This window comes from Glarea lozoyensis (genome assembly GCF_000409485.1).
Source record: "Glarea lozoyensis ATCC 20868 chromosome Unknown GLAREA2, whole genome shotgun sequence".
Taxonomy (NCBI): domain Eukaryota; kingdom Fungi; phylum Ascomycota; class Leotiomycetes; order Helotiales; family Helotiaceae; genus Glarea; species Glarea lozoyensis.
Window position 1 is genome coordinate 2229101 of NW_007360994.1, and position 19618 is coordinate 2248718.

The 19618-nt window shown below is 47.0% G+C and overlaps 7 protein-coding genes across 7 annotated transcripts; 4 read left to right on the top strand and 3 right to left on the bottom strand.

Moving 5' to 3' along the window:
• Positions 1–452: 452 nt before the first annotated feature.
• Positions 453–1105, top strand: GLAREA_04061 (uncharacterized protein; the record flags this gene model as incomplete). Its single annotated transcript, XM_008084314.1, has 2 exons — positions 453–793; positions 844–1105. The coding sequence occupies 2 exons, from the start codon at positions 453–455 to the stop codon at positions 1103–1105; spliced, it is 603 nt and encodes a 200-aa protein (XP_008082505.1).
• A 1053-nt stretch (positions 1106–2158) lies between these two features.
• On the top strand, positions 2159–3992 carry GLAREA_04062 (MFS general substrate transporter; the record flags this gene model as incomplete). Its single annotated transcript, XM_008084315.1, has 3 exons — positions 2159–2294; positions 2344–2619; positions 2668–3992. The coding sequence occupies 3 exons, from the start codon at positions 2159–2161 to the stop codon at positions 3990–3992; spliced, it is 1737 nt and encodes a 578-aa protein (XP_008082506.1).
• Positions 3993–4600: 608 nt separating this feature from the next.
• On the top strand, positions 4601–5576 carry GLAREA_04063 (uncharacterized protein; the record flags this gene model as incomplete). Its single annotated transcript, XM_008084316.1, has 2 exons — positions 4601–4700; positions 4906–5576. 2 exons carry the CDS (start codon positions 4601–4603, stop codon positions 5574–5576), a joined length of 771 nt encoding a protein of 256 aa, XP_008082507.1.
• Positions 5577–5979: 403 nt separating this feature from the next.
• On the bottom strand, positions 5980–6915 carry GLAREA_04064 (uncharacterized protein; the record flags this gene model as incomplete). Its single annotated transcript, XM_008084317.1, has 3 exons — positions 5980–6146; positions 6199–6705; positions 6753–6915. 3 exons carry the CDS (start codon positions 6913–6915, stop codon positions 5980–5982), a joined length of 837 nt encoding a protein of 278 aa, XP_008082508.1.
• Positions 6916–12171: 5256 nt separating this feature from the next.
• Positions 12172–13202, top strand: GLAREA_04065 (uncharacterized protein; the record flags this gene model as incomplete). Its single annotated transcript, XM_008084318.1, has 2 exons — positions 12172–12281; positions 12335–13202. 2 exons carry the CDS (start codon positions 12172–12174, stop codon positions 13200–13202), a joined length of 978 nt encoding a protein of 325 aa, XP_008082509.1.
• Positions 13203–14376: 1174 nt separating this feature from the next.
• On the bottom strand, positions 14377–14898 carry GLAREA_04066 (uncharacterized protein; the record flags this gene model as incomplete). Its single annotated transcript, XM_008084319.1, has 1 exon — positions 14377–14898. The coding sequence occupies one exon, from the start codon at positions 14896–14898 to the stop codon at positions 14377–14379; it is 522 nt and encodes a 173-aa protein (XP_008082510.1).
• Positions 14899–16747: 1849 nt separating this feature from the next.
• Positions 16748–18712, bottom strand: GLAREA_04067 (uncharacterized protein; the record flags this gene model as incomplete). The annotated part of the gene is made up of 3 exons (XM_008084320.1): positions 16748–17275; positions 17383–17966; positions 18334–18712. 3 exons carry the CDS (start codon positions 18710–18712, stop codon positions 16748–16750), a joined length of 1491 nt encoding a protein of 496 aa, XP_008082511.1.
• Positions 18713–19618: the final 906 nt, after the last annotated feature.

A 19618-nucleotide genomic window follows, 5' to 3' on the forward strand; every position in this document is an offset into this window, starting at 1 on the left:
TTATCTGCAACGACTCTCATTAAACTCTTATACTTCTCACCGGTATCAACAGCACACAACACCGCAATTCCAATAAGACCATAAGTGGTTGTTTCTTACTTTGTGAAGTAAAGTACGCCTCTCGATATTTTAGTTACGCCACCAGCGACAAAGTCTCCAGCTGAGTCTTGGCAGGCCTTTTCGAAACAAGACTTAAGACATAAAATCCTCGAACGGACTTTCTTTCCCTGAATGAGTGGTACGCCCAAAGTATTCAGGGGGAATTGGGCGTATCTGACGATGCGTTCATGGCATAAAGACCTTGGGGGATGTCCCTTCTCAATACGTACCGTAGTCAACTCTCTCTGCTTGACCTCTTCCATTTCTCGCGTCCCGATTTCCAGCAACCAGTGAAGATGAAGCTCTTCCTCGCCATCCCACTCTTTTTCTCAACGGCACATGCACAGGTCAACATGATCTGGCTGCACACCTCGTACCCAGCCTGCAACGCCTGTCTCGACGCGACCTTCGTCGGCTGCGGCCGCGACTACAATTCCGTCGCGTACGCAACCTGCATGTGCAAAGGGCCCGGGGGACCCAACACGGTGACCTGCGTGGGCGTCTGCGATGCCGCGGACGCGCTGGGCGCGAACCTGGGCTCCGTCGTTGCGGGCGGCTGGTATTCGTACTGCGTGGATTACTTCAAGGAGATGTGCCCCGACGCGGAGCAGTTCATGACGGCGGAGCGGTTTCGGGAGAAGTGTGGACCGGATTCTGGGCCGGGGATTGCGGATGCGGTGGTGTCGGGTGCGGTGTAGGTTAGATATCAGTGTGGTTGGGATGGGTGCTGACGGTGGTGGATAGGTCAAGCAGCGAAAGCTCGTCTGGTACCTCGACGGGAGGTGCTTTGGCGACGGAATCAGCAAGTGTAGGGACGACGACGCGGTCGAGAACTGATGCAACAGCAACTTTGCGAGCCGAGTCGACGGGTACAAGTACAAGCTCGGGGTCCACCGCTGTAGCCGCTACGAGCACGCCGTCGAACGACGCTATGCGGTCAAATTCGATCTCTAGGTGGGGGGTCATCGTTGGACTTGGAATCCTGATTGCTAGAATGAACATGTAGGGGGAGAAGAGGCGAATGTGCGCGCCTTTGAGACTCGAGTTGCGAAATGACGGAGCTTTGGAAGCACCTGGGCAGGTAAGAGGTCATGGACTGGACTCCTCTCGATGTGGTGTATTTAGAGCGGGAATAGCACGATCACAGCTGTGTCTAAGCCGATTGACAGCGAGCTAGGAAGGATGTCAGACTATGGGAAGGGCATCAGGAGAAATCGGACTTGTAGGCGGCCTGTCCTGAGGATTGTTTATTGCATCCGTGGTCATCACTGTTGAGCAGAGAGCCGTATCCATGTCAGAAGCTTCATATAAATTTGAATCTCCTTGTCTCTTTCCCAGAGTTGATTGGGCCTTCTCCCCAAGCTGATAGCAAGTTGTTACGGCATCTGCACGTAAATTGATCGTTGGCTAGCAGAAGGCAGTACTAATTTCTTTTGGCTTCCTACCGATCATCGACCTCCTTGTGAAGCCGTTCGGGATAGACTAGTTACTCTAGGACATTTCTCATCCTTGCAACTCTCAAGCATTTTCACTTGTATCTTTCCCAAGAGCTTGTCGTTACGAGAATATCATGAATGGATTTGCAGATTCATCATTCCCCTCTTTTAGTTCGCGGCCGGTATTGTATAGTTTCTCTAAGTGGAAGCTGAGGTAGTGAGCGACAGAGAAAGGATTATTGGTTGGCGTGATAAGTGGTTAGGAGGCGGTTCGTTAAGCCCTATGATCGACTTGATCGGCTTCGCTAATCGTGGGGAGGAGTTCGTGGTTTGGATTTGTTGCGGCGTGTACGGAGTAGGTGAAGAGATATTTTGCACTTGAATCATTGACATGTCTTTACTTACCTTTCGTAAACTCATGATCTTTTCGTTGAAAAACTACATTGAATCCTGCGGTGGAATGCAGAGGGCTTACCAATCACCATCAACGTCATGCCGTGCATTCCGAGACCCACCACGAAACCACAACCGCATGGCGGCTCAAAATCCAATCTCATCAAAAGCCTCATGTTTAGAATATATATAATCCCCCATTTCTCTCGAAATATATATACATTAGAAACATGGAAGCCCGGCGCTTCCCCACCCACCGAAAACCCAAATACGAGGGCGAAGACACAAGCCCAACCACCGCCCGTGAGCTCAAAGGCTTCTATGCCTACAGCGTCGCGGCTGAAGTCTTCGCCGTTTGCGGTGTCGGTATGTATCTCATCTTAGCTCACCTCATTTCCCATACTAAATCCCACAGGTTCATTCCTCCCCGTGACCCTCGAACAACTCGCTCGCGAGCGGGGTGTCTTGTGGTCTGATAAAACGACCTCATGTATGTTCAAAGCGGCGCAAAATGCCACGGTCACCACCTCGCATCTTCTGTCTCGGGCGACCGGGGGACAGAATAATCAATGTGTGGTGAGAGTCTTGGGGTCTGAGATGACGACGTCGAGTTTTGCCATGTATACATTCTCACTTGCGGTGTTTGTGCAGGCGCTGGCGCTGGTTTCATTTAGTGCTGTTGCGGATTTTGGTAGGTATCTCAGAGACAGTCAAGTGAAACAGCTAACGTGTATTTCAGGAGATAATCGCAAGAAACTGTTATTAGGATTTGGATTTACGGGCGCGGTGTCGTCGATGATGTTTCTTTTGGTGGTGCCGAAGATCTTTTTGCTAGGTTCGTTGTTGGTTATAGTCGGTGTTACGTGTTTGGGATCTTCGTTTGTTATACTTAATTCTTTTTTACCGGTGCTGGTGGCGAATCATCTGGATATTCAACATGCTCCGTCGAGTTCATTCGATGAGTCGTCTTCGAAGACGGATTCTCCGACTTTGGCGCTTTCGACTAAAGTCTCTTCTAAGGGTGTTGGCATTGGATATATGGCTGCGGTGTTTGTTCAAGTATTATCGATTATATTACTTTTTAGTCTTTCCAAGGTAAAGGGTATATCTTCGACTCTCCCTCTCCGGCTGGTGCTCTTCCTTGTCGGTACATGGTGGTTTGCCTTTACAATTCCATCATCCCTCTGGCTCCGCTCACGGCCAGGACCCCCACTACCAACAAGAAACTCAGCCCAATCCAAATTCCGCTCAATTCTATCCTACACGACCTTCGCCTGGAAAAGCCTCTTCGACACAATCAAACTCGCCCTAAAACTCAAACAAATCCTCCTCTTCCTCATCGCATGGTTTCTCCTCAGCGATTCCATCGCCACCGTCTCCGGGACTGCGATCCTCTTCGCCCGAACAGAACTCCACATGGGTACCGTAGCCATCGCCCTCCTCTCCATCACAGCAACCTCATCCGGCATCCTCGGCGCCTTCGTCTGGCCCTTAATCTCCCGCCGCTACGAATTACCGACGCAAAAACTCATCATCGCTTGTGTCTGCGCCATGGAAATCATCCCTCTCTACGGCCTCCTCGGATTCATACCCTTCGTCAAACACTGGGGCGTTGGCGGCTTGCAGAAATCTTGGGAGATATATCCGCTCGGTATCGTCCACGGTTTCGTCATGGGCGGATTATCCTCCTACTGTCGCGCCTTCTACGGCCGTTTAATCCCCGAGGGCAAGGAAGCTGCATTCTACGCTCTCTATGCTGTCACCGATAAAGGCAGTTCAGCAGTCGGCCCTGCGATTGTGGGCATGATAGTCGATCGCACAGGCACGATCCGAGGTGCATTTGTGTTTTTGGCGGTCTTGGTCATCTTACCGATTCCGTTAATGTGGTGCATAAATGTGGAAAAGGGGGTTGATGATGCGAGGAGCATGGCTGGGGGGAGTAGGGAAGGAAGAGAGATGGTTATGGTTGGGAATGAGTTTAGTCTGGATGATGATGATGATAGTGATCTGGGGAGCGAGGATGGGGAGGAGGGGCGACGGTTGATGAGGGGTCATGAGTTATGATTCGGAGCATGTTTATGATTTATGAGTACTTATGATGTGGATTTTTGTGTAGAAATGGGAGTTGTTTCGGAGTTTTAGAATTATCGAAGCGAATGACTGATCTGATTTCGCCTGGCAATTAAGTAAATCGAGAAAAATGAATAGTAAGTGAAAGTAAAATAAAATCAAAATGAACTTGATCATTACACTGACTCGTTTAATGATTTCCTAGTCCTTTTGAATTTGTTAGTAAAGCGAAAAAGTTCTTTGTGGTGGTTTGATCGTATTTTGGTGTTGCGGTTATTTTATGGAATTTCATGTGAAGAAGCTTTCGCTCCAATTTTTCTATGAAATTGAAACGACTATTATTCGAACATAAGTCAGAGGTAAATCAGGTAAGTGAAGCCCTCCGACGGTACAATTGATCTTCCACACGGCCTAATTCAGCCTAGCGCGGTCAGCAGGTTGCATGAGGAGGTCCACTTGGACCACTTCCCTCCTCCTCTTCCACCAATTTACTACTTATTTCCTAAGTGAAGATACCGCATTTATTTCACTGTCAGCAGGTCGCAGCATTATTCTTCTTCCTCACTCAACCCTATTGGATCTCAAAAGCGCCCAAAAACAGCATGATTGACACGCCGGTTCACGGTCCCAGGATCGCGGTTCGACGAATGATAGAAGGTCCTGAGGTACATGATCCAAGCGAGGATTGGAGTGGAAAATCGAGTACGATTGAGAGGAGGAAGTTGCAGAATAGGCTGGCTCAGAGTGAGATTCCACACGTTTGATGAAAAGAATGAATTTTGATGTGGAATAGGAAAACGACGTGCTCAAGCTAAAGCTCTGAAAACGTCAAATACATCGACAATAACGCAGGAGTCACTTACATCACATGCACCTGTTTCAACCTTAGCATCAAATGCTCACACAGAACTCATCTCCCCCCTTCCCCCGCAAAACACCCTCCTCACCCTCCTTATCCACCCCCATCCTCAAACCATCCAAAACCACACACCCCTCCCAACAGACCAACACTTCCTCTCCCTCCTCCACTTCAATCTAACCCGCGCGCTCCTACTCAATCTCTCTCTCCTAGGCCTCACGCCCTCCTCAATCCAGCCCCGCACCCCTTCACCCTTCCACACGCGTCCCTACAACACGACGCTGTTACCGCCTTCTCTCAGGCCGACGAATACGCAGCTCACCATCCCGCATCACCCAGAACTGGATCTGCTTCCATTTCCGGCGATTCGGGATCGGTTTATTCTCGCTCAGTACCAGGAAACCTCGACCATCAACCCCATCGAACTATGTCAAGATCTCCTCTCCGGTACCTCTAAACCCAATATGAACACCACCCGCCCAGTCCCCCTCGTACAGATGAGCTGTCACGACGACGGCGGCAAAGAACGCGGTTTTCTCCTAGGGGAGAAAACAGGGCTGAGTGTGTGGGGAGACCCGTGGTTACCTGGCAGTTGGGAGATGGATGAGGGGTTTGCGAGGAAGTATTGGGGGATGTTAGATGCTGAGGCGGTGGAGTGTACGAACTTTTGGAGGGAGGGGAGAGGAGAGGGACGGTTGGTTTGGGAGGTTGAGGGGTGAAGGGTGGGTTAACGGTTTCTGAGTGAGTAATCTATGGTCTTATCAGGGTTGTGTCTTCTGCTGATTTGAATGTTGAGTCTCATATTTGAGCTATGGGCTTGGGCTCTTAGCTGTTGGAGGAACTTCGATATGGGCTCACAATTCTGGTAGGCTGATCAATTGTAAGTGGGTATAACGATCTATAAAGAAATTTGACTAATTATACAGGGGCGCCCATTCTAAACTGTAAAAAGAAACCTTTCCAGTCATATTATTCGATGCGTCATCTCCGAGAAAATCGTCTAAAGAAACCTTCCAATCCATCTATTTCGAGGCCATCTTCTCCGAAGAAATCATCTCAGCATCGATACCACCCTGTCTCGCTACCATATTACCAAAAAATCTAAAGAAACCTTCTAAACTTCTACCTCGACGCCGTCGTGTCCGAAGAATTCATCTCAACATCCATACTATCATGTTTCGCTTTCAGACTTCCAAAATACCACTGCTGGCAAATACCCAGAACAATAGCCATCAACACAGCATCAAAAACGTAAATTGGCCACTCGTGACGGAGCAAATAGGATCCCTCTGATATCAGATTAGCAAGAGTTCAATACCGCAAGACTTTCGGACAACATACCTCCCAGCCCATATTCGATACAACGGAACAAATTGCGCATCGTGATCAACACACTGACAACATACAACATAATCAACAACCTCTCCCAACTCATCACAGCCGGTCCCTTCCCTGTCGGTCTGGCCCTCAACCTCATATGATAAACCACCGCCACGACCACAAACCCCACAAAAATCACAATTTGCAACACCAAGCCCGCCAGAATAATATTCTGTCCCAGATCCTTACTGCTCTTCGTATCCGCACCAGCCAAGATGCCACCACCGCCGGCCTGAATCGCGAAACATAGTATATCACCGCCGACGAAGATCTTGGTAATCCAATTGACCCGGATGAGCGCGTACGACTCGGCGCCTGTAGCGCGGATGAGACGGCCGAGGATCATGTAGACGGAGGCAGCGAAGAGGATGGGAGCGAGGAGAATGCCGAGGGTTTGGAGGATGAAGAGGGCGAAATTATCGGCGTTGGAGGGACTGGCGGCGCGGCTGGCGTAGCCTATCACTTCGACTGATGTTGTTAGAGAGGTTGATAGAGGGGTGATAGGGGGGACTTACAGAGTCCGCCGAGGACGAAAGGGATGCAGAACCATGAGCGGGTGCGGGAGAGTCGGAATATGTGGATTGCTGTTAGGACGGTAAAGATTCCTGTTGCGATGGCCGCGCCTACGATGGAGGGTTTGTAGATCCAGTAGTCGGAGTAGTCGTCTGGGTTGTCCATTGTTGATGATTTACAGATTCAATTTCCTCTTGAAAAGGTAATCCCAATTCAATCTCAAAATCAGTTTCAAAAAACCCTTTCAAGGTCGTCGTTGATGTCTTGATTGTAATACTCAATGCTCTCTACTCAAATTCAACATCAGGGACAGAACCCTCCTTATATCCAATTCTCGTCCCACGGAAACGGACAACGAACTGCGCCTCGAATCTCATGAAGACGTATATCCATGATATATACAGGAGCAGAGATTACGCTGTGCAAAATGTGTATGGTGCAGGATGTCAGAGCCAAGATGTCAGACGAAGGCCGGACGGGGGTGAGTGTCCGTGGTTTGACGGAGCGCGTTTGAATGGATTTCTTGGAATACGGGAATCCTTAAAATGTAGTGATGAGTTAATTTACTTTTGTACAATTTTTAATAAAATAAACTCTTTTTTTTGTCTTACAATTCATAAACTACACTAGAGAAAAAAACCGTGACCTATCTATCCCACAAAGCCCACGCCAATTCCCCCCTCCCACTCCAAACCTTAACACAAAACCCCTACCCCCCTTAATCCATCTACTGTACTCCCGTATCGCGCAAGCCTTCCATATTAAACCCATCCCCCAGCTTAACACCCAAACTCTCTGAACCCATTCGCACCATCCAATCACACCGCCCACTCGCTTCTGAATACGAGTCCCCTCGGTACCGGTCGTAAGCCCCGATCCCGTGCGTCGCGTTATCTCGGACATTGAGATGGAGTCCGTCTTACCATTTTTCGTTGTCCATTGATGCTGGGATTTGGAATTTGGGAGGGGTTGTTACGATTGTGTGGCTTGGGTTGCGTTTAAGGATGTGGTGACGCGTGGTATGGATGATGGATTTGGAGGGGGGACGCGTAATAGGCGCTCAGCCCTATTTTGCTGGGGATTTATTTGGGGATCACGTGGTTCAATGTAGAGATAAAATAATAATTTGGAAAGGGGGTCGGGGAGGGAGAAGAGAAGAGTGTAGGGGTTTAACCCGGAAATGTGAAATGAGATCGGTATACTGGAGATGTGTGTTTGCAAGGGTTGTGTGGGAGATTGATTGGTGTGGTTTTTGGATGTTTTTTTTGTGTGTAGTTGAAAATATTTCCACTTGTTTTTGATATTGATTTTGTTTTTGTTTTAATGGTAGGTCGTAAAAATGCTAGGCCTAAAATAAAATTGTCTTTCACTGGGACCCATTTGATGAGATGGTTGGGAGTGGTGGTTGATGATCAAAAATACCGTAGTGATTATTCCTGGGGTTGATACATCTAGATCGCTTTTTGATGAATACCTCTGGAGATGTGGGGTTTTTTGGGGTAAATTAATTTGAGGACTGCAATTTGTTGGTCACTAACTTATGAGTAAGCTTTGCATACGATTGGGTGTAGTACAGATGGTGATTGCAGCATGAGCTTCGCTGATGTAATTCTGACTATTCCAAATTGTCTGTTCGTATATAGGTCTGATTTGCATTAACCCAAAAAAAAGACCATGCAGTAGATACTCATGCAAATGCCTGACACTGCGTTATAATGTTAATTAGGTATGCAAAAATCACCGGAAGTTGAGTTGGCAAGCCAGGTAATACTGGAGAGTTTCGCGATATAGTTCTATCGAATCTCCTCCGTCAACAATCCTCAATTCTCAACACGCTCGCTCGCAATAGCCTGTGCATCTCTCACTATCTCTGTAGATGTAGAGAAAACTCCATATATGAGCAATTGACTAACCGCGTATCCAAGTTACCTATCGGAACACGATGGGATCGTAACGTCAGCAAAAAGAACGGAGAAAACTATTTAAATAGTCTTCAGCAGACCGTCGTGCAAATAATTCAAATTGGAAAGAACTTAAAGCCACAAACAACTTGATGGAATCAAGCATGAGAAGCGCACAAAGGAAATAAATTTGGTAGCTGTCCTGTCGAGTCTAAAGAGGAAATGCAAATGTGATGACATCTATTTGTACTCACAATTTGCAAATTCCTGGCATCTTTGGTATTGAGGTCAATGTTTGAATTTTACTGAAGCACCATAATCATAATGGGTAAAAGAATTGATGGTTCGTCAATTCGACTGAATGGACTTCGAAAACACAACCTCGCTTTAATGACAACCGCCCTGGGAAGAAAAAATCATAGCTGACAGCATTTCAGGGTCGAATTACAGTACGATGATTTCTTTCCTGCCGGTTCGATGCTTCCAGGCTTATTACGGACGAGTTAGCTGTAATGTTTATAGAGCTGATGGTAGGGTTTGTGAACCTTGGATTGCTTTGAAGATACGGTCGGCGGCCTCGCTTAAGGATTCGTGGAAAGGGAGGGGGAACAGAGGTTATTCACAGGTACTAACATATTAACCAAGGGTTTCGTTTGGTGTGTAGATTGATGCAGCAGTCTATCAATGCTGTGGTTGTGTAGTCATATCTCTTGCAACTAAAATTATAGGATTGCAGGATTATGCCGTGGAATCATCTTCTTCATTTCACCCATGCTAGTCCCAACGAGCTCGGCTTCCGAAGTGGTAAGGGCATTCAACGCTTATATACTGATGTGTTCTAAAAGTCTGTATGTATTTGCAACATGTGCAAGCTGCTGCCGCTGGGGTGGAGGGGTGTTTCTTTGCCACTTGTGAGATACTCGGAGGTTAAGACTCCTAAATCGTAAATATCGTTGAGGTGATTGGAAATCAGGCAGTTTTAGGAGTTTAGGCTTGGAGGGTATTGGGATTGGGCGGGTTTTAGGACTCAGATGTAAGTGACGAGGAGAGAACGTCTTGGATATATGAAAGGTATGGAGGGAGGTGGGAGGTTGAGGGGTTAGATGAGTGTTTGTGGGTGATGATTTGTCTTTGAAGGTGTTAATAAGGAGTGAGGTATGAAAAGTTTGGGGAGAGGAAGAAGTTGTTGGACGAGTTGTGGGATAGTAGGATTGTTGTCGATGTGGCACCAGTTATGGTAATGACTTCGCGGAAGGCAACTCATACCTGGATTCAAATATTCTCGGAGGTGTGCATGACTGATATTACGCTTCAGATACTTCGAATTCACATACTGTTTTATGACCAAGAGACGCCCAGCTCATGTAGTTGGAAAGCCTTTCATTTTGTGAGTGCTTATCGGCGTAACACATGTAAGAAACACGAAACTCATTGACTGGACAGTCATTAGGATATTCCTTTAAGACCATGAGTGTTTAAGTAGGCAAGATTTTGAAGTATAAATTCCAGTATTCCTTCTTCATCTCCTCCTAATTTCTCTCTTCCCTCTGCCATGTCCATTTGGTCCTGACTACGGGCCTTATTACAAAAGTACAAATACCTCATTTGATTGACCGCACGACAAAGAGAAGTTGATGCTCATTTATATCGACGTTGTACATGGATTCAATCATGCTGATATACCGGGTTTACAGCAGTATAAATGCACTGATATATATATATATATATATATATATATTTATTATGTGGAGATAATACTTACATCGCTGCTCTGTTTATGCCACATGTCAAGTGTGGCAATGAACTTATCATTTGATATTTTGATGACGCTGATCGAGGGGCTTGGAAGAGAACATGTCTTCTGTGATGGTGCTTCACAGAAACTTGCGTTGAGGGGCGACGAAGACTTTAGGTCGAGTGTGATAGTATTTGACGCTAGAGAGAGATATGTAAAGATACGAAGTGCATTCTTGCCAGCCGTTGAGCTTACAGGCATGGGTAGAAGATAACTGAGAAAATGATGACTTCAGTAGTTCCAAATCGATAGGCGGTCCATGGGATGTGAGAGTCTAATAAGATATCAAATAACTTGAATACAAATTTGAAGGTTCGTCTGTTGAGATATTCGAAAACTAGCTAGTTGAAAGGAAGACCCGTGACTAGATTTTGCATCTGACAAAAGATAGTCTTGCAAAGCGGTCTTCGGTCAGTCTGAGGCAAATAGAAGACACGCATAATTCATACTTCAATCCATTGTTCCTAAGCTATATCTTCGGACGGTTTCTGTTGCCGAGTAAAGTACTAACTTCATAGGCAATCAAAAGAATCCTGTCTCATAATCAGTCTGCCTGCCGAAAATGCTGAGAAACAAAATAGAATAAAAGAGTACGGAGTATCCTCAGCCAAAATTTCAAGAGCTCTCCGACCATCTTCCTACTATAAGATCCTTCTTAAGATCGTTCGTCTCGCAGATCGAAACACCAACCGAGAACCCGGTAACGAAAGGCATGAAATTCAGCCCCAAAATCTCGGTTGATACGTCATGTTTGTTCCAAGTAAAGGGGAGGTCGTTGTGATCTCACGTGACTGAACTGAAACAACCGAAATTTTAAGTTGCGGGTAAGGACTAGACTTCGCAACTCCACTTCGCAACGTTCACGTACGATACCGAGATTGATCTATCGGATTATTGTTTATCTGACGGCCTTGGCCAGGGATTTTTGAGGCGCAAAGGCGTGGATGTGATGGCGCTTCTTAGGGTCTCCTTGCTGAGTGTCGTGGTTTTTAAATTGATTTGAAGGCCGAAGCTAACTGAGAGATTGCAGATTTACTTTGTGGTGGTTCTCTAAACCGAATATCTCTTCATTGTCTGTGGTGTCACTGTATGATTTTTTCCTTATACTGTATGCATCCAATCAATGTTCGCCTTTGCATCCGTCCCAGGGGATTCCCCATCTCTACCGCTGGGTTAGACGCTCCAAAAGCCAAGTACAAAAGGGGGGCATCGTTGAACGTTGGCTTGTTTCAAAACATTTCCACCAGCCAAACCTCCTGAATCAGATCCACCCCCGACGCACGAACCAAGAAACACTTTAAATGCCTGCATCTTGATGCCGCCACCAAGACCTTCTAGACGTCTCCAATCCAGACAAATCCAATGTTTTAATATGTAAGAGACGCCTAGACGGGTTAACGAAACAGGAACGGATGGCCTGCAAATTAAACACTTCTCTATTCGAGAAGACATTCTCCACTACCATCTCGGCGGTTCTGGTACCTTTGGTATATATATCAGGGTGAGGCTCACCAGATAAAACTTTCTTTCACCATCATCGCAGATCTTCAACTGTTTTCGCTCTTTCCAGACATCTTTCACATTCTTTTTTCAATTCGTCCTAGTGACTTTGTTCAACTTTACTCAACACTTGTACCCCAGCTGGTCTTACTTGCACTTTCGCATATCACTATCATTCAATTACCAACAAACAAGTCACTTCAGACCAACACACTCTTTTTCAAGATGTCTTCCTTCGCAAACATGAAATCAAGCGCTCTTCTCGCTCTTGCGGCCTCTGTTGCCCAAGTCTCCGCTCACGGCTTCGTTCAGGGTGCTGATGTTGACGGAACCTAGTATGTCAACCTCATCAATCTCAACGGTATCCTTCATAACTAACAGTTTCCAGCTTCGGAGGTTATCTCGTCAATCAATACCCATACGCTGCCTCTCCGCCTGCAGTAATTGGATGGACCGAGTCTGCCACTGATCTCGGCTTCGTCGCTCCATCTGCCTTCAGCGGCGGCGACATCATCTGCCACAGAGATGCCACCAACGCACAATTGAGCGCCAGCGTCGCCGCTGGAGGAACCGTCACCATGGAATGGAACACCTGGCCAGAGTCTCACAAGGGACCAGTCATCGACTACATGGCCAAGTGCGCCGGTGACTGCGCTACCGTCGACAAAACTACCCTCGAGTTCTTCAAGATCGCCGAGAAGGGTATCGTCGACAACACCGCAGCCCCAGGAACCTGGGCTTCTGACGAGCTCATGGCCAACAACATGTCCTGGGCCATCACCATCCCAGCGACTCTCGCCCCAGGAAACTACGTCCTCCGTCACGAGATGATCGCTCTCCACAGCGCCGGTTCCGCAGACGGAGCTCAAGCCTACCCTCAATGCATCAACCTCGAGGTTACCGGATCCGGAACTGAGACACCCGCTGGTGTTGTCGGTACCGCGCTGTACACCCCAACTGACCCAGGTATCTTGGTCAACATTTACACTGCCGGTCTCGAATACGTTATCCCAGGTCCAGCTCTCGCTTTCGGTGCCAGCTCCGGTGGTTCTACTCCAGCTACTCCAGCTTCATCTTCCGCCGCTGCTCCTGTCGCAACTTCAGCTGCCGCCCCAGCTGCCACTTCTGCCTCCGCTCCAGTTGCAACTGACGCGCCAGTAGCTGTCCCAACTACTCTCGTCACCGCCATCCGCTCTTCCACTGCCGCCGCACCAGTTGCCACCGCAGCCCCAGTTGAGGAGGACGATGAATGTTAAATGCCTTCCCCTGACGGCCTTTACGAAGCATGAGCGAGGCGTTTTCTTGTATATATTAAACATGACAAAGTTTGTCATTTAAAGGGGACATAGAAGGAAGAGTTGGTTTCTTGTACATATATATTATATTCATCGACTCTTCTTGATGGAGAGGAGATCTGAGATGCGATGAGAATAGTGGAATGAAAAAACTTCTGCTATTATTATGATCTTTGTTTGTGCCTCTAATGTGACTTTGAATCGTTCATCTCTTTCCCAAAAAGCATCAATTTGTGACTCATTTCTTAAACAATTGTGCCAATTTTCAAAGTTTGTTTAGGTCCCATACACAGTCGAATCAAGACCTTGCAATACGGAGATTAGTCTATACTGCAAGAACCATCACTTCGTTTGAATTGATTCCTCCGAACTCCAACCGAATCACACCGTTCCATCTAAAGGCTACCTACCTATGCTTGTGATATGGTACCTGAAGAGATTTAAGACTGAACACCTCCCACAAATTCGGACCTTCCACCAGTGTGTTGCAAGTCTGACGGGACACCTTACTAGGTAGAACAGCAATATCATCCCCAAAATGTTATATTTCCTTAATTCTTCTGAGTGAATATACGGTATTGTCTATATTGTAGAGGCTAAATATAAATGTTACAGAAGGTGTGATGGACAGTCGTTTTCTGAAGTCGTTATATTAGATGGTGTCCCGTCAGTTTTGTAATCCACTAGTGTTCTCAAGAAATATATGAACAACTACAACATTTCAAAACGAGCCTCCCAAGCCTGATGTGAAGTACTTACTAGTGTTGTGTATCTCCTTTCAACTGGCTAAATTCGGAATCTCTAGCAGACGAATCCCCAAACCTGTGTTCAAATTACTGAAATCTTTGTTTCTTACATACTATGGTTCTTGCACCGATGTAAACCCATCGTACTAAACTCACGCTGTTCTCAGTTGTCTTCTACCTAATTTCTACCTATACATATAAACTCCATCGCTCGCAAAAATGCACTTCACAGTTTTACACAATAGCACCTTGCCTCAAACAAAATGAAAATCGAATATACATCCTCCAAATCCTCAACCGCACACCTGCAAACACCATGATAGCAAACACGCATTTCAAAGCCCCTAATATGCCTCCAGACTATCAAAAACATCACTTAGTAGAACCCTTCATCTGCCCTTACAAAACAAATGTCTTCTCAACGTAACATCAATCATACACTCCCGTCCACAGTCATTGCACTTATACGGCTCCAGACCCGGTATAGCATACACTTTGCACGCATGCGCGCTTTCGACATGAATGAGCATATGATCTTCATGCTCGCACGTATATGATTCATTGTGTTTGAGACCAGGCCCGCAGCTACCTCCATCCATAGGACCAAAAGGACAAATCAACGACAAGGGACCGTCTTTCTCTTTAAACGTGTCCCAGTATTTGGTGTTGTTTCTTCCGAACCACAGTGTGGCCTCCTGAATTGAAACCGGTGTACCTTCACCTGTAATGATACGATTTGTCGGTTGTTCGGCCGAGAAGAGGGATTGGCTTTCGGCACCAACGCTGCTTTGTCCTTGGCTGACATCTTGGTTCCAGGAAATGTTTCTTGAGGGTTTTTGAGAAGGACCGGATTCCTCGTCCTCTCTTCCGCGTTTGGTAGGGCTTTTAAGAGCGGAGTTTTGGGTGGACATGGTTATCGAGGAGGATGTTCCTGATGTAGGTGATATGATAGTACTTCGGGAGTATTTGGTTTTAGGCGAGCTTGAGAAATGAGGAAAGAATCTGAAATCTTATTTGGGTGAATGGTATTTGGTTGATAGATGAGAAAAGAAATAGAGGAGAGGAAGGATGAAGACTGGTATTTATAGTTCAAGATCTGGCCTGCTTCAACACTCATAACCGTCAAAAGATATCCCTGGGACTATCTAGTCAAAGGGTTTCAAGATTCTTTCATGTGCTATTTAGGTTATCACTCACAAACTAGAGGTTTTCCAACTATTTTATTGCATTTCTATTCATTCATCGCGCTTTGTGTGAATTTGAAGCAGCATTTGAAGCAAATTCCCAGCCAAATAAAGTCTTACAAAGCATATTAGTCCGGATATGAGTGGCCTACCACAAAGCCAATACCACCTAGACCGGTGAGTTAACTAGTTTCGACGCTCATGATCTACCGAGTGCCGTTTGAATCTTCGATCGGGATCCCTTTCCCTACTACGATCTATTCATGACTGAGTTCTTGTAACCAAGCAGGTCTCATTGTGGTGATCTCGAAGAGTCAAAATAGTCACTACGTAGCTTTCAAAAACCTCGAAAATTCAAGCCCTTCTACACCCAACTATCAGTTGCATCACATCGGCAACACTCTTACAACTCTGTGAGCAACTTCTTCCTCTTCTCAACAATATCACACCTCACACTTTTCATAAAAACCTCTAAAGACATACTCACCACCCACAAGCACTCATCTGAGCTCCAAATTCCAACTTCCTTGACCCCATTATCCCCTCAAGCTCTCCCAACTGTCTCAGACGTGTTCTGTTATCACACGATCACATCTGAATCCAAAAACACGCCCGATACAAGTTATCCCCTAGCTCTTACCTCTCAAACAGCTTGTTTCCCAGTCACCTAAAAGTTGATTACAATCTACGTATCATGAACTGCCCCATTATTTTAATTTAAAGCCCAAGCACTCGCCCCGAGTTTGTTTATACCTAAGTTGCCCAACACATACTAACCGCAGCCGACCACCACAGCCATAGGCGATGAGACACGTACACCTCATTCTGGTGGAAGTAATCGCAACGTTTTCAAATGTACACATTTTATCAGAAGACTCGAAAGTATCTATACTTACCCGTCTACTAGTTTACTTTTACTCTCTGAACCCTAATATTATTTATTTAGGCACTCGAGTCGACGGCTAGTGTAAAATTTGACAAAGTGGACTTTAAAGTATATTTCTACTTTCAGATTAGTCTCGATTATACTATATTCAAATATCAGAAATCTTATTATCTTCATGTTCTATCTTTATAACGGTACTAGCTTATAGAACAACACAAATTTCTAGGCTTTAATATCCTCTAAATACGAAAGACTTTCACCTACATATACCTCGCTTAGCCCCCCTACTTGGACCTAACGACACAATCCTCTCAGACACCGTGGTTACTAGGGATTTTATCTTCACGTGCTATTGAACAGTTTGGTAAGAGGGAATTGCTATTATCAGTAAGGTTATCGGAGAGTTTAGAAGTTTTACATCACAGGTGTATCCTCAAAGACCATATAATTCTTACACATCATCAATATATTCATTCACCCATCCCACCTCATTCATTCGCCACGCAGCCACTTATTTAGCACCAACCCAGATTATACAAAATCCCCACCAAATCCCACAATCATCTCAACAGCGCCAGTCGCCAAGAATGCCCCTCTACTTTTGTCCAAAACCACTAAAAAACACCAAAGCCCTACTCCCAGACAGAAATTTGTCGGATATATAACATGCCAAGAACGCCCTGGTGTAAATTACCGATTTTGAGAAGGTTGAGAATTCATCCCTTGCATCCCCTGCGCTATTTGATTCTGAGTGTGCTGTTGTTGCATCATCTTCTGCCGTAACATCTCTTGTTGCATTTTTTGTTGTTGTGGATTGAGGTCGGGACCTTGGGTTTGGCCTGGCATCTGCGGCTGTTTACCTGCTTGCGGGTTTTGCTGGCCTGCTATCTGCTGCTGTGCCCCCATCTGTTGAGCTTGCATCCTAGCAGCTGGATTTGGCTGCGGTATAGGGGGTTCCTTATTTGGATCTACACCTGGAAACAGAGCCTGCAATTGCTTATAGTAATCTTTCAGTGACTCAATGCGTTCTGCATTAGTCTCTGACTTCTTGGCATCCGCCGCTTCCTCCTTGTCCTCGGAGCTCGGTGAACTGGTCGGAATACTACTTGTTGCTCGTAGTTTTATTGGGGGTGGAAGCATCATCGCAGGATGCGCGGGTATCTGAGAGGATGGTTTATGTGATCGGTCCGCAATCGCGGCAAGATAAGCCAGGTTCGACTGGAGACGTTTCATGCACCCATCGTGAAGTCAGTAGTGTTCTCGTCTCACTGAGGGGTTACTCACTCTAGGTATTCCTGAGTCAATTCAACTTTTAGCTTCTGTACCTTTTCCTTATCCGCACCCGCTTCCGGGGCGCCTGTGTCCTTTTGTAAAGTCTTCAGATGAATAACTTCCATCAATAATTCCGTATTGATATCCAGCAATATTGAGACCCGCTCCTTCTCTTTAGACTGTGAACCTGGACTTAACGGTGAGGCGGGGTTGTTGGTCGCATTTGCGCTTTGCGAACCTGGAGGGAAGTTGGGTGTTTGTGGTGTTAATATTGTACCTCCATGACCTCCACCCTGATTCTGTTGATTATTCGGAGTCTGTAAGAGTGGTTGCGGTTGGCTCTGAGGCGTGGAAAACTGCGACTGGGCGGACGATGCGTTTGGAGGAGTATTGATAGGCATGCCAGGAAAGGGTGAGGCTCTTGCGCCAGGTGTGGGGGTCGAGGCATTGGGAGGAGGTTGCATGCGCTGAGCTTGATGCTGCTGTTGCGGATTCATGTTCATATTTGAAGTAGCCATTGGAAAAGATGGCGCGCCAGAAGTGCTCGTCATATAATTGGGTAGCATATTGGAGGGAGAGGAGGTAGGTATGCTAGCTCCGTAGGGCGAGCTGGAGTAGGGTGTCTGATATGTTGGTACTGCTTAGAAAAGTCATGTCAGCTGTGCTTGCTAGACCCAAGTATATGAAAAACCAGGGATTAGGTAGAAAGACATAGAGGAATGCTCGACATGCTGTCCAGTAGCACTCTTGAGGAGCTTGCTGACGGGCTCCTGCTCGAAGCGGCAGCACCGGGAGGCAGAGTGCTGATCTTGAATGACGGCCACTGATTTGGAGGACTGGAGTAGGTGCAGGCGCGATCTGCTCGTCACCAGTCACGGTATTGAGGCTGGAGAGGACAACCACGGCAGTGAAGAGCGCACACTGGCAGATACTTCGCAGGCACTCGCAATCTACGCACAAGACTCGTCGTCGGAATAAGAGATCTGCTATGGTGTGCAACCTACCATGGGAACCAGCCATATGCGCCATACCGTTGTTCTGCATCATGCCCATCCCGCCTGCATTTCCACCCATGCTCGGACCAGACGCGGCGTAGGGCGACTGATGAATGCCGCCGATGGGCTGTTGATACTGCGAGGGAGCTGGAGCGTTATACATCATGTGCTGAGGCTGCTGGCCCGGAGGTTGTTGCTGATGGGAGGAGTGCTGCTGCTGGAGGTGGGGGTGAGCGGGCGGCTGTTGTTGGTGTTGCTGATGCTGCTGGTGTTGCTGCGGGTTATGCGAGGGAGGGAGAGGAGACGGCTGCTGCTGCGAGCTGCCATTCTGGAACTGCTGGGAGGCAGACGGATTGCCCGGCGAGTACCCATATGTTGGAGCGTACATGGCTTAAGATCGCGGCGACAGGACCCTGCCAGGCATGGCTCGTACACACACAGCGCAACGCGAACGTGTGAGTCCCGTCGAGCAGCTGAGATGGGTGGTGATCAGGCGTTGGATAGGTTGGCTTGGGGTTGCGCGACGGTCGTGGAAAGGTGTGCAGATGCGCGAGGCAGCAGACCAGGGTACTGAGGGCCCGGCGTAGATCCAGGGGTATCTGCTTCTCTACCCGTCGACGAGCTCCAGCCTGGTCGGAATTTGCCAAACGAACGGTGTTGTGGTGGAGGTTGCGTTGTGTGTATGGCTTCACAGAGGATCATGGAGAAACATCAAGAAATCATGCAGCAAAGTAGCTTCGCCAAGCAGGGTCAGCATGGCAAAAACCTCGGTCTACGGCTGGCGATTCGTTGGCGCCCCACGTACAAACGACAACCTCTGCAGGGTGGGAGGAAACATGCACGACATTTCTCCGAATCACCGTACCACTGACTGCTGATATGACAAGAGGATGCGTTCAGAGGGAGAGTATGATAATTCTTCGTCTGTTCTAGCTTCTGTGTCGAAGCTTTAGACAGTTCTAGTGCTTTGGGTGACGTGCGCTAATGTAATACCAGAAGCCAAAACACGCATCAAGTGAATCAACCATCAGATCAGATATCGAGAATCTCCAGATCAAAGGCGCGTAGCAGTCGTCAGTTCAATTGTATTAGCACTCGGTTATGCTCGTGAGCAGGTGGTACAATGGTAAGGGGACCATGCTCATGCAATAGAGGTCCGGGATAGAAAAGAGTATTAAGTAAGGTTACATCAATGATTCAGATGCATGAATGTTATAGGCGATGTTCGGAGCCTATTAGTGTACAATTTCACACCAGATCGATATGTTCAAGATCATATATACAAGCTCTCCAT